Source organism: Sphaerodactylus townsendi, linkage group LG06, assembly GCF_021028975.2.
Source record: "Sphaerodactylus townsendi isolate TG3544 linkage group LG06, MPM_Stown_v2.3, whole genome shotgun sequence".
Taxonomy (NCBI): Eukaryota; Metazoa; Chordata; class Lepidosauria; order Squamata; family Sphaerodactylidae; genus Sphaerodactylus; species Sphaerodactylus townsendi.
The window spans coordinates 47,866,937-47,882,418 of NC_059430.1; the positions used below are offsets into that span (position 1 = coordinate 47,866,937).

A 15,482-nucleotide genomic window follows, 5' to 3' on the forward strand; every position below is an offset into this window, starting at 1 on the left:
TTGTCTGTCAGTGTCTGTGGGTTCCCCGCAAAGGGTGGTGTCTGGGGAAAAATCCGCATTGAGTGGGCTATATAGAGGAAAAATATTATTGGTGGCAGCGAAAGCAGAACTTATATAAGTGCCTTTTCGTTACATTGGCGGCAGCGTGGGATAATGTGATAACATCTGAATCCAGTTCAAACACGCAGAAGAAGACCCACTTTGTTTTTCTGATTTTGTGAGGTAAAACCGTGAAATTTACATCACGCAATGGCACCACCTAAGACACAAAAGTCAGCTGGTGAGGGAAAAGCTCCAGAGAGAGGTGATATTGAAACACCTAAAGAAGATCCCTTTCAGGATTGGGAGAGCATGAAACTGAAGCTGGCCAGTATAGATGCTGAGATTGAGAAAGCTAAGATGGCTTCTGGAGTTGAAAAGCCAAAATTAGAGGCTAGAGTGATGGCTGGAAATGAAATGCTTGAAGGTAGAAATTGAAATAGTTAAGCTACGGGCTGAAAAGGGCCAGAAAAGAAAGAGAGTTTAAAATGCATGGAATCATGAGGCAAACATGAGCCATGAGAAGGACATGTTTGATTTGAGAGTGAGGGAATGAAGCTCAGAGCAGAGCTGCCCAACTTCCCCACACTGTTGTGAATTTCAGCAGATGAGAAAATGGAAACAGTTTCCAGGGTTGCCAGAGTACCAGATAAACTGGAGGGAAATCTTTTCCCAAATGCTGATGGGAAACCCTCAGAATGGCACCCAGAAGATGGTGCTGGAAGTGACAGCCAACCCTGCAAGGTGTGCCTTTGCCAACGCTTAAGAAGTCCAGGAGGAGAAAACTCCTTAACATTACGACTTTAGGAACCAGGCTGAGTCTGCAGCAGACCCAGAGTTGCAGATGGACAGTGTTCATGCTGACTGGTGCCAAGAAGACCAGGAGGTAAGGGATGAGTTCCTGAAAGAACGGAAGGAGACAGCTGAGCTTGCTGACCCAAAAGCTATCAAGATGGTTCCAGTTCAGTGCCAGGCAGTTCCAGAGGTGGAAGCGGTCAGTTGCTTAACGCCTACCGCAATGGCAGTGCAGCGAAACGCTCCTGGCGGAGCAGTACCCGCAGATCGCAAGATGATTCCTGTGAGGGAAAAAGCAGGCGGTTATAGCGCCTCCCAACGCTCCAGCTGCAGCTGAAATAAACGTTCTTGGCGGATGTACCGGAAGCCCCTGCAAGACGATTCCTGTGAGGGAAAAGGAGGTGAAGACGACTGCCAATGTCTGCCTAACCAACTTTGCGAGGCAGGAGGTTCCAGTTCCTGAGACGGATCCAGAATCCAGCAAGAGCCGGGACAGTGTTGTGCAGGACTTGTGCGGACAGTGCAGGTCTGGCAGAGACATCAAAATGAACTGAAAGCAGCAGCAGCCGCAGTTCCCCTCAACAGAGCTTCAGCAGCCAACGGAGAGGACTGTTGTGAAAGCCCAACATTACAGCTGCCCAGCAGAAGACCGAAGCTGAAGTTTTGAATACCAGACTCAAGAGGAAATTTGAGGGGACCGGGGAGGTCAATCTGGTATAAAATGAAAGCGGGTCTGATATGCATTATTTGATAAGTGTGTGTTCTGGTAGAGGGCACTGTAAGAACGTGCTTTATGATAAAATGACAAAGCCTTACCACAAAAGAGGCAAAAGTGGTAAAGAAAGCCAGAGGTGTAAAACCTCAAGCTTTGATTTGGCAGAAAGGGGTAAGTTTAGAAGGAAATTTACCTTGACTAATGTGGTGACACCATCCAAATTCACCAATTACACTCAAAGGCAACTTAACCTTGCCATGAGTGGAGCATGAATGTCCAGCTAGGATTTGGATAACTAATCATGAGGAAGCCTTACTGGAGGGATAAGGAAAATTTACTCCTGCATTTAGAGCACCCACCAGTAAAGCATACATCTGAAGGAAAAGGTAACAGAGAATGTATGTAAATAAAGTACTGAGTTTAAAAATGCTTGTTGAAATGTAATGTGGATTACTGCAATGTTATTGATACTTATTAGGAATTCATGGTAAGTTTAACATGGTAAGAATGTTTATGGTAAGTGAACTTTAAGAGAAAAAAAAACTGAATGCATTTGAAAAATGCGAAATTTTTTTTTTGACAACTGTTTAGTTTTGGTTAACGTGTGTAAGCGATGATAATATTATTGCTGCAACGCAGGTTTGTAGCCTCGCAGTCCCGCAATGTTTTAGGGAAAGGGGACATATGTAATCTTAACTTGCTCCCACTCCTGAAGGGCTGGTGTACAGCAGGACAAAGGGAGAAGGCCTTAGCAACAGCCAGAAAAGAAAAAAAGGCTCCACAAAGGAGAGAACCGACCTGATTGGCTGAAAAAGGTCCAGTAACGTTTGGCAAGAGCTAGGGGGAGCCAGTGGGCTTACAGCACTGAGAGGAGAGTTGAGTGCTGATAGGAGTCGGTCAAGGAGAGAGCAGAGCAGAGTCTGGCAGAGAGGAGTCTGTCAGCTCTGGAAGAAGAGGATTCTGTCTCAGCAGAGTTGGCTGACAGAAGTCCAGTCCCTGCTGTCTGGGCCGGGTGTATGCTTGACAGAGAGAGGAGTCTCCTGACTGGGTGCAGGATTGAAGTGCCCTTCAGGAGCCTGGCGGTTTTAAAACTGCCCAGACCTATCTAGTCTGCCTTGCCCCTGTGTGAATCACCAGAATCACCAGTCTGGGAGAAGCCAGTCCAGAGGCAGTGAAGCCATATTAGGACTAGTGGGAGAGAGGGAGGCCAAGTGTGCCAGAATCTCCTGGGCTTGGACTGTGTGTTTGGGTGTGATCAGTGGGTATTGGAGCAGTGAGGAATAGTGTCTGTGTGCGTAAGGGAATTTATTAGTTCAAAGCTAAATCTTCCCTTAAGAGACACCTGCGTGTGTCGGTGTGCATATGAATCTGAAGTAACATCTTAAGACAAACTGATTCTGAAACCAACAAGCGTTAAACCTCTCCAGTTTACCTGAGAAGCCTTTGTGAAAGCCAGCAAATAAAAGTTCCAAGTTTTGTTCTATAAAAACCTCTCCAGTCTTATTATTTGTCTGTCAGTGTCTGTGTGTTCCCCGCAAAGGGTGGTGTCTGGGGAAAATCAGTATTGAGTGGGCTATATAGAGGGAAAAATATTATTGGTGGCAGCGCAGAAAGCAGAACTTATATATGAGTGCCCTTTCGTTACATCTGTCATATGGGTGGTGGTGTACCTGTTCTCCAAGAAGGCCCACTTTGTGCCCTGTGAAGGGATCCCCTCAGCACAGAAACTGGCTAAGTTTTTCATCCAACACATGTAGCGCCTCCACGCTGCCCCGGTCAAAGTAATTTCTGACTGAGGCAGCCAATTCATGTCTTGAGGCAATTCATGAAGCTTTCCTCAAGAAAGCTGCTCCAGGCGATGGTTGACAACCTCCTCCCAAGCCTCCGTGGGGTGGTGGTAGTAAAAAGTAACCATAATATCAGTAAGCATGTATGTGCTAGTTAAAGACAATGCAGACGCAGAGTAGATTTGCAGGAGGTCAATCAACAGGAGGAGAGAAGTGTGCAGTCACAATGTTTCCTCCTACTCAGACTATTCCCCCCACCCCCAGCTATTTTTCTAGTCTCCACGTCAAGTGGGGGTGGGGGACAGGGATGGTAATAGCTGGAGGAAATGTTGTAAAAGAAACCATGGGGCAAAGGAAAGGGTTATGCCATCTTCTGCCCACTGCTTCTTCAGCCTGTTATTGCTAGTTCTACGCTGAGACAGAAATAATAAAGGAGAGGGGCAGTCTTTAGGCTGTCCTCTATCAATATTAATAGGTTTCAACATAATCCTAGTAATTGCATATCCAAATGAAACTGGAAAAAGCTTTGCAACTCTTTTGCAGGCCTAAAGCTATTCTGAAGAATCCAGAAAACTCTTGCCTTCTCCCTGCGAGATCTAACAGGATTATTTATTCAAAATAAGCATTAGAAAAATGTACAATAAATGATTAAAATTACAATGCATTATAAATCATATTAAAACAAATTATTTATTAATAGCTATTAATAATACAGTGGTAGTCACTTTAGGAAATACCAAAATATGCGAGTTCTTTCTGCTTCACTGAGAAAAGTACAGCAGTAAAAGCTAAGGGTGGAGGGGTTACCATTGTTTAGCTCCAGATAAGGTATATAACAACAGTAAAAAAACAGATGGCCTGGGACAGAACAGAGTGGATACAGCACAAGGGCATGTTACCAAGGAAGTATCCATCTTAAGAGAATCTTCTAGTTCAATGGTGGCGAACCTTTGGCACTCCAGATGTTATGGACTACAATTCTCATCAGCCCCTACCAGCATGGCCAATTGGCCATGCTGGCAGGGGCTGATGGGAAGTGTAGTCCATAACATCTGGAGTGCCAAAGGTTCGCCACCACGGTTCTAGTTGCAAGTTCTGCCAAGTGCAGGTGTTGCTTGATAACTGTTTATCTCTCAAGGACACTTTCCCAGGCAGATTCTAACGAAGAATATTCAGTACAGCTGAAGAAGCTTCAAGCTGGGAGGGGTGAACTACTCATAGAATCTATCAATTTCTCCTGAGCAAAGCGCAAAGCTCTTGCTCTCCAATATTCTTTGGGATTATCCCTCAGAAATCTAGCCCTGCTATATACCTGGAACAACTTGTTAATTACAATTGCAGATGGGTCATGACTAGAGCAAGGTGTAACTCTTTTCCCTCAGTACATCTTCAAGGTCGCTTCTCTAGTATTCCACAAAATGAGCGTTGCTGTCAATTTTGTCCTGATACAACTGATTCACTTTCTCATATTCTGCTTCACTGTTCAAAATACATCATCAGAACTGATTTCAGAACTGTATTACCAACAGGATTTATGCTCCTTTCTGATAAGATCCAAAAAATCCAAACTTCACATACACGCTACAGGGGTCAGTGCTATCAGTCACAGACCAGGAAAGGGATTTAGGCGTCTTAGTTGATAGTTCCATGGGAATGTCAACTCAATGCATGGCAGCTGTGAAAAAGGCAAACTCTATGCTGGGGATCATTAGAAAAGGAATTGATAATAAAACTGCAAAGATTGTCATGCCCTTGGAGTACTGTGTCCAGTTCTGGTCGCCGCATCTCAAAAAGGATATTGAGGAGATAGAAAAAGTGCAGAGAAGGGCAACAAGGATGATTGAGGGACTGGAGCACCTTCCCTATGAGGAGAGGCTGCAGCGTTTGGGACTCTTTCGTTTGGAGAGGAGGCGGCTGAGGGGGGATATGATTGAAGTCTACAAAATTATGCATGGGGTAGAAAATGTTGACAGAGAAAATTTTCTCTTTCTCACAATACTAGAACCAGGGGGCATTCATGGAAAATGCTGGGGGGAAGAATTAGGACTAATAAAAGGAAACACTTCTTCACGCAACGTGTGATTGGTGTTTGGAATATGCTGCCACAGGAGGTGGTGATGGCCACTAACCTGGATAGCTTTAAAAGGGGCTTGGACAGATTTATGGAGGAGAAGTCGATTTATGGCTACCATTCTTGATCCTCTTTGATCTGAGATTGCAAATGCCTTAACAGACCAGGTGATCGGGAGCAACAGCCGCAGAAGGCCATTGCGTTCACATCCTACATGTGAGCTCCCAAAGGCACCTGGTGGGCCACTGTGTGTAGCAGAGAGCTGGACTAGATGGACTTTGGTCTGATCCAGCTGGCTTGTTCTTATGTTCTTATGTTCTTAAGATAAAAATGGCTAAGATTCTAAATAACTCTAATGTTGAAATCTCTGAAGCTGTTGCTATATTTTTACTGTGTGTACTGCAAGTTGTGCAATAATGATCTTCTTATTGTATTTGGAATTCTTGACACACACCGGTTTTATGCCTAATAAAGGTTTTGGATTTGGATTTACTCATAGAATCATAGAGTTGGAATACACCACAAGGGCAATCAAGTCCAATCCCCTGCCATGCATTTCGGGTGAGGGGGACAATTGGCTCCAAGCCTGGAAGGTTCAGTCAGGGCCCTCTCAGGACTGGTTGTAAGGGGTCACCAGATTGCGGCCAGCATATTCGATAAAGAATCTACACTGTAACAGTTAATCATTCCCTTTAATTCCTCCCTTGTTGCTTTCAGAGAGAATTTTCTTTATGCTTTGTAACCTGAAAATTCAAGAACTATGCTGTGTAGGACTTCAGTGAGTATGTAGTGAGTTAGCTTTGTTAGTTTCTATGTATCTATTATTAGTATTACCAATCTGTAATTCCATTTATTTTAAACCATCTTTCTGTTTGTTTTCAGCCATCTTTTTAACTTAATAAAACTCTTATTTTGTTTTTTAAGGTGGTGTGAGTTTACTGGCTATGTTACTGACAGTAGCAGGGTTTTTTATCAAGATAGCATGACAAATATGACGACTCTTAATTCCCTACCTCAATTGTAGAGATGCCAGTTTTATCTCCTGGAAGCATTCCTGTGCTTGTAATGGCTGCTTGACATACCAAACATCAACAGCTCTACATTTTCTCACTGGAGTTCAATGCCTGGAAAAATTTCAGCTGACAAATTTCTATTTGTCAAGCACTACTTAAAGAAACAACAACAGCCCTCCCAGAAAAAGAAGTTGGTATTAGAATAATTGGCTGAATCTAAAAGCTTATAATTGGCTGAAGCTAAAAGCTTAACCTGATGCTCAGTCTTCCTTTGGGAGGAGCAGTAAATAAAAAGGAATGCAGGAAATATGCAGATAGCACATTCTGTGTATGCTTGGTAATTTCCTCTATTTCTTCTATAAGGTTGTCCAGAGATTCTCAGCTGATGATATATGTACCACCCCACCAGTGCAATGCAGAGCAGTATAAGTAGAATGTAGAATGCAGAGGAGTATAAGTAGACGACAACAATGATTAAGAGTCCCTTTCCCTCAATTCCCACGTCCACCAGCAAGTGTAATGGTGCTGTCTCCTACTTGCCATAGATTATCCATCCATCATCTTTTGGCATACTAATAGTAAACTTGGACATTCAGAGTTTCTTCTCAGTTCCTGTTCCCTTGCCTACCAGAAAGTGGTATCGTGTGTCACATCCTGTCAGATCTACCTGTCAGGGATTATCCATTATAAACACAGAAAATGTTTTTACTTCCAACAATACTGTGGTGTCCTTGAAATCGACCATAAATGATAAATGCCTGAATGCACATCAATGTCCTCAGAGAAAGAGGGCTTTTTGTTTTTATCAGAGAAGTTTTTTGACAGGTAATTGGCAGGACGTAAGGTATGAAACATTGAGAACCATTGGTCTAGTAGAGCAAAGAAATTGTTGGCCTGGGAAGATTAGAGGTTTGGTCAGGGCTTTGGGAAGACAATTTATATTATAGTACAAGTGCTTACATTTTTGATGCTGAGACTACACATGTAATAACGAAACAGGAAAAAATGACTTTGTTAATACAAGTGTCATTTTACTGACTGCTTTGTGCATACGAGGACGCAGGCATAATCAAGAACAGAGAAAGTGTCACGTCACATAGTGAAAATATTAAATAAAGTTACCTTTGTCAGTTACAGCTTCAGAGTGCAGAGAACAGGAACAACTTCTAGTATCTTGACTCTTATTTTCACAAAGAGTTTTGTCTGTCTGTGCATTAACCACCTTGCAACTGGAATCTCTTTTAGAAAGGTCTGAAAAATTTCCCACTGAAGTCACAGTAATCTAAAGACAAGAGTGATTACCATTTTTTTTATCTCTAGAAACACAGACTGGAATAACTTCAAAGAGAATAAAATAAAAGTGCAATATCGATGAGCGAGATTAATAGTACTACCAACATGTAGAGTTATATCAGTTTAACAATTACACCAGTGGAATTTAAACTGGAGTAACTCTACACAGAATTGTATTGTAATTCCATTTCATTCATTTCTAAATATATCTGAATTTGGACTGATGTTCTGAGGCATGAAATCACAGGAAAAAGCTGCTGGCATGGGTGGGGGGATTCATATCACTACTGTCATTGCAAACAGGAGGGAACAGTTGCTGAAGAAAAGTGCTGTTCTAACAGAGGCCTTCTCCTTCAGTAATCAAAGATTTAACACATGTTTGAATACACAAGAATATTTAGAAATTAAAAGAGATAAACTCTTAAAGCCTCAGGTCCTCAAAAATCCTGACTTTTGAAAACCCTTTCAGCTGTACACTGAGCCGTTCTGGCTGTGATGCAAGGGGGAGTGGACTATCCTATTAAACTCCTGAGCTGGAAAATATTCCCCTATTCAACATTAGAGAAGAAGGCTCTGACTATAAAATGGGCAGTGACATTGCTCAGTATTATTTGTTATGCAACCCATTTACATTGACGGCAGACTATGCAGTCCTTTGGTGGATAAAGGAATGCGGAGATCATAATGAACGGGGACAACGTTGGATGTTGGCGCTCCAATTGCACTCTTTTGAAGTACAACACTGAGTTAGTTGGCATCATGCTTCTGTTTTTTATTGTTGCTGTTGCTCGTTGGCATTTTCAGGCAGAAGAAATATGTCCAGTCAAAAGGGAAGGGGTATATCACTGACTGTCTCATCCTGAGAGGCTCAAGAGATGTGAGGAAAAACTTCCCTGACACGGATGAGGGGGCAGGGATGGGACAGCTGGCTGAGAGCTTTTTAAGCTGATACAGAGAACAGTTGGGGGCTAACAGGAAGTGAAAAGGCTGTTGGAGGGAAGTGAGCTGATTTACCAGGATCTGGGTGATAGAGGAGAAGTTTACAACCCAGGCAAAATCTGAGAAAGGCAGCCAAGAGAAAGGTGCCTTGTGCCTCACATTAGGGAAGATCTCAATCCACAGAGGCTTTTATGGCAGGAGAAATAGAGGATTCTGTGGAAGACTAGAAGGGCTGTTACTAAAGGGACTGCCTGAGAGAATGGATACTAGAGTTATAAGGCGCATTGGGAGAGAGGACAGCACTATATATAAAAGGTGAAGGTCTGGGATAGAAATGCACATGAAAGTAACTGGTATTGTATTAAGGAGGCCTATGAGGATCTAAGGCGATTCTGCTGATTCAGCAAGTGTTTCCCTGGTCTGAGGCCACTGTAAGCACCACACAAAGTTATACTGCTCCTGGCATACTAGCACAGAAACACCAATGCCCCAGGGTATGTGTGTACATATACACACAGAGTAAGAATGTGTGTACACTGCTTGATCTCAGGGCCAGGAAAAAAGGCAAGGAATTTAGAAAAAAAAGCCCTATAAGTATGATTTACTTAGCAGACAGAAATAATGAGTTAGTTTCAATAAAGGTATAGTAACTTTTCTACCATCAACTATGAAGAATGTTTATGAATAATGACCTTACAATATCTATAATCAAATGAAAATAAAATGTATTTATAACATACCACACCTCTGTAAGTACCAGATATATAGATTTTCAGGCATTTATCAGCTCCTTCAGAAATGTCTACCCAGTTCTTTAAGTTAGCTGGACATTCTTCTTTTAAAGTGCACCTGAAGCAAACCCAAATGTACATGTGTGATAAAAATGGATTACTATTTTATATAGAAATCTGATTTTTTTTTGTATTGCACTAGTCCAACTGTGTCCATTCATCTTGATACATATTTCTATTATCGGTTCAACTCACTGCAGTTGCTCTGATGGTAAATTCGATATTGCCTTCTAAATTCTCAATAGCTTGAGAACTTGTGGTTCAGATGTACTCACTTAACCTTTATTATAATTTGCTCTTTAATAAAGCTGTTCTGGTGATAGTGGTGCATGGATTTCTAGGATAAAAAACCAACAACCTAATCAGACTTCCTTAGTTTTATCAGGGTTTCTCCCCGCTCTCCTGCCCCATCTCAAAATCACATCAAAGCTTTCACTGGATCTAAAACACATAGCTTGTGATGTCATTGTTCCCTAAAGGCTGGGAAAGACTAGAGCAGGGGTAGGGAACCTGCGGCTCTCCAGATGTTCAGGAACTACAATTCCCATCAGTCTCTGTCAGCATGGCCAATTGGTCATGCTGGTAGGGGCTGATGGGAATTGTAGTTCCTGAACATCTGGAGAGCCGCAGGTTCCCTACCCCTGGACTAGAGAAAAAGGTTTTGAATTTTTAGAGGTTCAGTGTTAGGAATATAAAGAGAACCCTACTAGACTGGACCAAAGAGTCACCTGGTTTGGAATTCTCTCCCCAGAGTCAATATTTTAGGGCTTCTGGGAAATTGATGACCAGGAATCAGATTACTTATTTATTTTACTTATGATGGAGCAAATGATGTGAAATAGGAGTTTAGCTGTTCACATCATAATGACTAAGTGTAAGTTATATGTTGCAGTTAGGGAGGAGGAACTTTACAAAGCTGCTATTTTTAGTGCCACTATTGTATTCCACCCTAATTGCACCCTTTTGACATCTATCATCAGTTTAGTACAGTTTACCCACCATTTCTCCAAGATGCTCAAGGTGGTGTACATTGCTCTCTCTTCCTCCTTTTTACTCTCAAAAAAATCCTGCAAGCTAAGTTAGATTGGTCCAGGGTCATCCATTGAGTTTTATGATGAACAGGAATTTGAGAATGGGTCACCTAAGCTGGATCTAATAATCTTAACTATTATGCTACGCTGGCTATCAAGCACTACTTATCAAGAAAGGCACAGAGAGATATTCCAGATGGATTGTTCCATAAACATTTATCTTCCTAGAGATATAAACTTTCTGGAGATTTTTAAACCTAGAGAAAATGCTTTTAAAAATAAACAGATTTTTGTTAAGGGGTAAGAGATTGAAATATATGCATCACTTATTTTTTTATCAAGCCTAAATGTATTATACAGCTTTAACAACATAAAATGCATCATTTTAAACAGTCAAATGTAAGCTTGGTCTATTTGAAATATTGATGAAATTTAATTGGCTTAGTTTTCTGCAGGCAAAATTGCAAATACACCTGATACTAACAGCACAATCAAGAGCTGATGGGTGGGGATGGTGCCAATGTGGCAGGCACTGCTCTGCCCCCTCCAATGGGCTTTCCAAAAGCATGGGAAGCCCGAAAATGGAAAAAAAACTCACCTCAAAGCCCCTATAGGGGATAATAGAGATATGCCACAAAAACTGTGGTGTATCTCTGCTGGCGTACAGAGACCAATTGGGCTCTGGAGGCAACCTAAGGTTGGCCCGCCCCCCAGAACACCCCTATTATGCCAATGCAGCTGGGGCTGCTGTGGGAGCAGTGACTCAAGGCTGGGCGCTGCAGCTGGCCATTACAGGGCACCTCAGCAGACAGGCACCAGCAGATTTGCCCATTTACTGGGGTAAGTGCCCCAGAGAGGGCATTTCCACCCGTGTAAGTCTGTATTGACTCCAGAGGGGGATTCAGCCCACCCTCTGAATTGGACTGCCTGCCCGGCAAAGAGAGGGGTTTTCACACATTTAACTTCATTAACATCATTAACATCAAATACATCCATAATTACTGACAGAATATCTGGAAATTAAGTAAAACTTTATAATACTGAAAACATTGAATTATTGAGTAGCATATTGTTATCATACACATAGCCTATTTATTGTGGACAAAAATATTTAATTTTAAATAGGTGCTTGAGTATATATTGCCTATGTTTTCAGTATATACAAACAAAATCATGATTCATATGCTGTATATTGTCTTGCATTAAAATCTTCCTGCTGATCCTTCTGAGCAAGTAAAATCTTGTCGTAAATCATTTCACTAGTTCCAAATAAGAAAACATTTAATAGTTTTTTCTCAGCCCTTCACTATTGTTTGATTTTTTAAAAGTCCTTGGAATAAAATTGAAAAAAAAAATCTGGGGGCTTCCTTCCAAATTATTCTGGACCATCATATCTTTCATCCCCTACTATAAATTTTACTAACTAAACCAGAAGGAGACATAAAAGCCATATAGGTTTCCTCACTAGAGACTTCTTCTGCAGAAATCTCTTCGAAATTAATGGAACCTATGCAACAGAGACAAAGAGCAGATCTCATTTATTTCAATGAAAGTGTGTAGAAGAACATCTAGGGATGACAACCTCCAGATGAAGCCTGGGCATCACCCAGACTTAAAGTTCATCTCCAGACTACAGACATCAATTCCCTGAAGGAAATAGACATTATATGGCATGGCATTATACCCCACGGAGGTCTCTGTTTTCCATAGGCTCCTTCTCCAAATCTCCAAGAGTTTCCCAACCTAAATTTGGCATCCCAAATCACAGTGATTGAATCCCAGAATTCTGCCAATAGGCCCAGCCAAACAACACAGACAACTTATCCTGGATAGCCAAGGAACAAGTTTAGCTGTCATTAATATGAGTTGCCTAATTACAAATCATAGAATTCAAGTACACATAAATGGCTTTATACAAAAACCTCTGAATATAGCCTCAAGCTATTAAGAATGAAAGATTAATGATAATACAGTACAATTCATTGATCTTAAAGAGAAAAACAGTACCTTTTGTTCAAATGACACCATCCACAGTATGGGTCCATTGCAGATAAACACTCTTTACAGGAAACATACTTACTGCAGTTTGCAACTTGTACTCTCCAGAGCTAAGACAGAGAAAGCAGAAATTTATGTAAATTTCTGTTCATCCATTTGAAAAGATCAAATGATGTATCCATTATCACAATAAACATAGGAATGGTTACAAATCAGCAACCAACATTTTTTCCTATTTAGAACTTCATGATTTATGGGCTACACAATGGCAAACACACTTCATGAAAAAAAAACCCTTCTGGGGATTCAGCCCTGATGAAATTTGATACTCAGCTGTGTTCATTTAACAGCATTGTCCAATACTCAACTAACCTGTTCATTAGATGATAGATAGATGAAGTTCTTATCCAGAGGGTCAAATTCAAGTTTATTGAAAATGGATGTTTCTTCTTCAATTTCATATAAAATGTCTGGGCAACTTGGCCTCATTTTCTCATCAAGGGTAACCTAAAAAACAGGAGACATATAATTATCTATAAAAGGTCTGCAAATGGGCCCCCTTTGGACCCTATGGTGCTGGGCAATTATTGCCCAGTGGCCAGCATCTCATTTTTGAACAAGGTCCTGGAGGTGGAGGAGTTGGCCGCAAAACTGCAGGCTCACTTGGAAGACATTTATTTTCTGGACTAATATCAATCTTGTTTCAAGTGTGGTTATGGCACAGAAACAACCTTGATCTCCCTGCTGGAAGACCTTAATTGGGAGAAAGACAGGGACAACACTACCTTGTTAATGAGTCCTTCGGGGGAGGGTGGCCTATAAGTTTAAAGTATAAATAATTCTCCTGGATTTTTCAGAAGCTTTTGATACCATGAATTTTTGTGGAACTGGCTCTGGGAAATAGAGGGGGGCACTGTGTTACATGGGGTTCTTCTTCTACTTTCAGGGTCGGTTCCAGAAGACAGCGATAGGAGACTTATGCTTACAATTCTTGTGGGGTTCCCCAGGACTCAGTCTTGTCCCATACACTGTTCAATACTGTATGAAGCTGCTGAGTGAGGTCATTAGGAGATTTGGAGTCAAGTGTCATCAATAGGCCAATGACACCCAGCTCTATTTGTCCATTTTATCAGTCAGGAGAGGTGCACCATGTGCTGGACTAATGCCTGGAAGGAGTAACGGGCTGAATGAGGGCCAATAAACTGATACTGAATCAAGACAAGATGGAGTTTCTTTGCGTTCTGGCTCCCGAGTCCATGAGATCATGGGGACCTGGTTCTGCATGGGATTGTATTCCCCAGAAGGACCAGAGGGGAGATATAGGGGTGCTTGAGTATTCATTGCTGTCTTTCAAGCTTCAGGTGACAGCGGTGGCCATGAGGGCCTTCTAGTAGCTCTTTCTGATTTATCAGCTCCATCCATTTTTGCACAAAGAGGACTTCGGAACAGTGTTACATGCTCTGGAAACCTCCCAATTGGATTACTGTGATGCGCTGTACATGGGGCTGCTGTAAAGGTGTCCTTGCCCTAAGCCACAACTTGTAACTGTGGGCTTGAGCACAGACCCAGTGGGCACACATCAAAGGCTCTTCAAGACATCCTGTCAGCCTTATTCTAACTGTCATCTCTTTAGTATATTGAGAGCTCTGTGATGGGATGTTTACTTTTCCCTCCAAAACTGACTGCTCTTATCAGGCTGGATTGGGTACTCTTAAATGACTCCTTAAGGTTTATTAACAAACAAAGGTTGTTATTTATAGATTTACAAGAAAATACGAATTTGACAGATACTTAAATCTTCAACTCCTTTCACTAAAGAGAGACACACTGGGCTTCACAGAGCAGGCTCTGGGGTATTCCACCTGGAAACCCACTCCGGACTCTGTTAATTAAATAACACACACCCTCTAAAACTTCACTATCCCATATCTAGGTGTTTTCTCTGCAGAGACCAACAAACAAGCCCTCCAGATGTTTTAAGTATTGTCCCTGTGATGATGTTTCCCTAAGGGCTGTGGTGGCGAACCTATGGCACTCCAGATGTTCATGGACTACAATTCCCATCATCCCCTGCCAGCATGGCCAATTGGCTGGGCCGCCAGCTAAACTAAAGTAAGGGGGGGCGTGGAGGGCAGGAGAAGGGCAGAGCTAAGCTCTGGTTTCAAAACAGCAGAGGTAAGATCTGCCTTTCCTTCCTCCTTTTGGCCCTTTGAAATGCTCTTTTTCCTCTTTAAGCTAAGCTGTAGCCTTACAGCTCAGCTAGGAAATATGAAGGAGGGGTTCCGTGCTGCCCCTGTGAACCCTGGAAAATTCCTGTCACTCCTGTGCTTCTGTAAAGACCTAAATAGGAAAAGGATGCAGTCTGTTGAAAGCAGCAGTCAGTAGCCCACTGTCAGGGCATGTGGATGCTGTTCCCATTCACTCCCACACCACTTACTGCTGCTGCTGTTGCTCTTTGTAAAGCTCACAGCAAAATTGCTGTCTAACTTGAACCAAATTTGTAGAACCCAAGACTCTCCACATAGACTATATAGAAACACAATGTCCAGGTGAATTATCTGGTATTACATGCACTTGAAATATTCCAACTCAACAATGCACTAACAGTGCCAACAAAATCAAAGTACTATGCAGATACAGTTACAAAGCTCAACTACTAAGCTAAACGGTATCCAGATAGCAGACTGATCACGTGAGTACTCCAAACTAGTGGCTACTATTTCAAGTGCGTATGAATATAATATCACAGAATTCACTAGGATATTATGCTTCTGTGTGGTCTATTGGGTCCTATAAATTTGGTTTGTTGGACAGCAACTTGCACAGCATAAACTGTTTTGTGCTTTATCATCATTGCTACACTGACCCCCACTTATTCATTGGTTATGCTGCTCTGGCAGAGAAGTGTTTCCACACCATTCATGCAGATGCAGCCCTAAAAGGTAAAATAGATGATGAAGAAGAGTTTGGATTTATATCCCCCCTTTCTCTCCTGCAGGAGATTCAAAGG

At 41.9% G+C, this 15,482-nt stretch overlaps 1 protein-coding gene across 2 annotated transcripts in view; it reads right to left on the reverse strand.

Moving 5' to 3' along the window:
* Positions 1-15,482, reverse strand: part of PLXNC1 (plexin C1) — a 93,161-nt gene that overhangs the window by 68,991 nt on the left and 8,688 nt on the right. For both annotated transcript variants that reach the window (XM_048501403.1, XM_048501402.1), the window contains exons 3-6: positions 12,845-12,979; positions 12,482-12,582; positions 9,393-9,501; positions 7,543-7,702 (exon numbers count right to left, since the gene is read on the reverse strand). In XM_048501403.1, the coding sequence (XP_048357360.1) occupies positions 7,543-7,702; positions 9,393-9,501; positions 12,482-12,582; positions 12,845-12,979 (505 nt within the window). The remainder of the gene's footprint in view (positions 1-7,542; positions 7,703-9,392; positions 9,502-12,481; positions 12,583-12,844; positions 12,980-15,482) is intronic.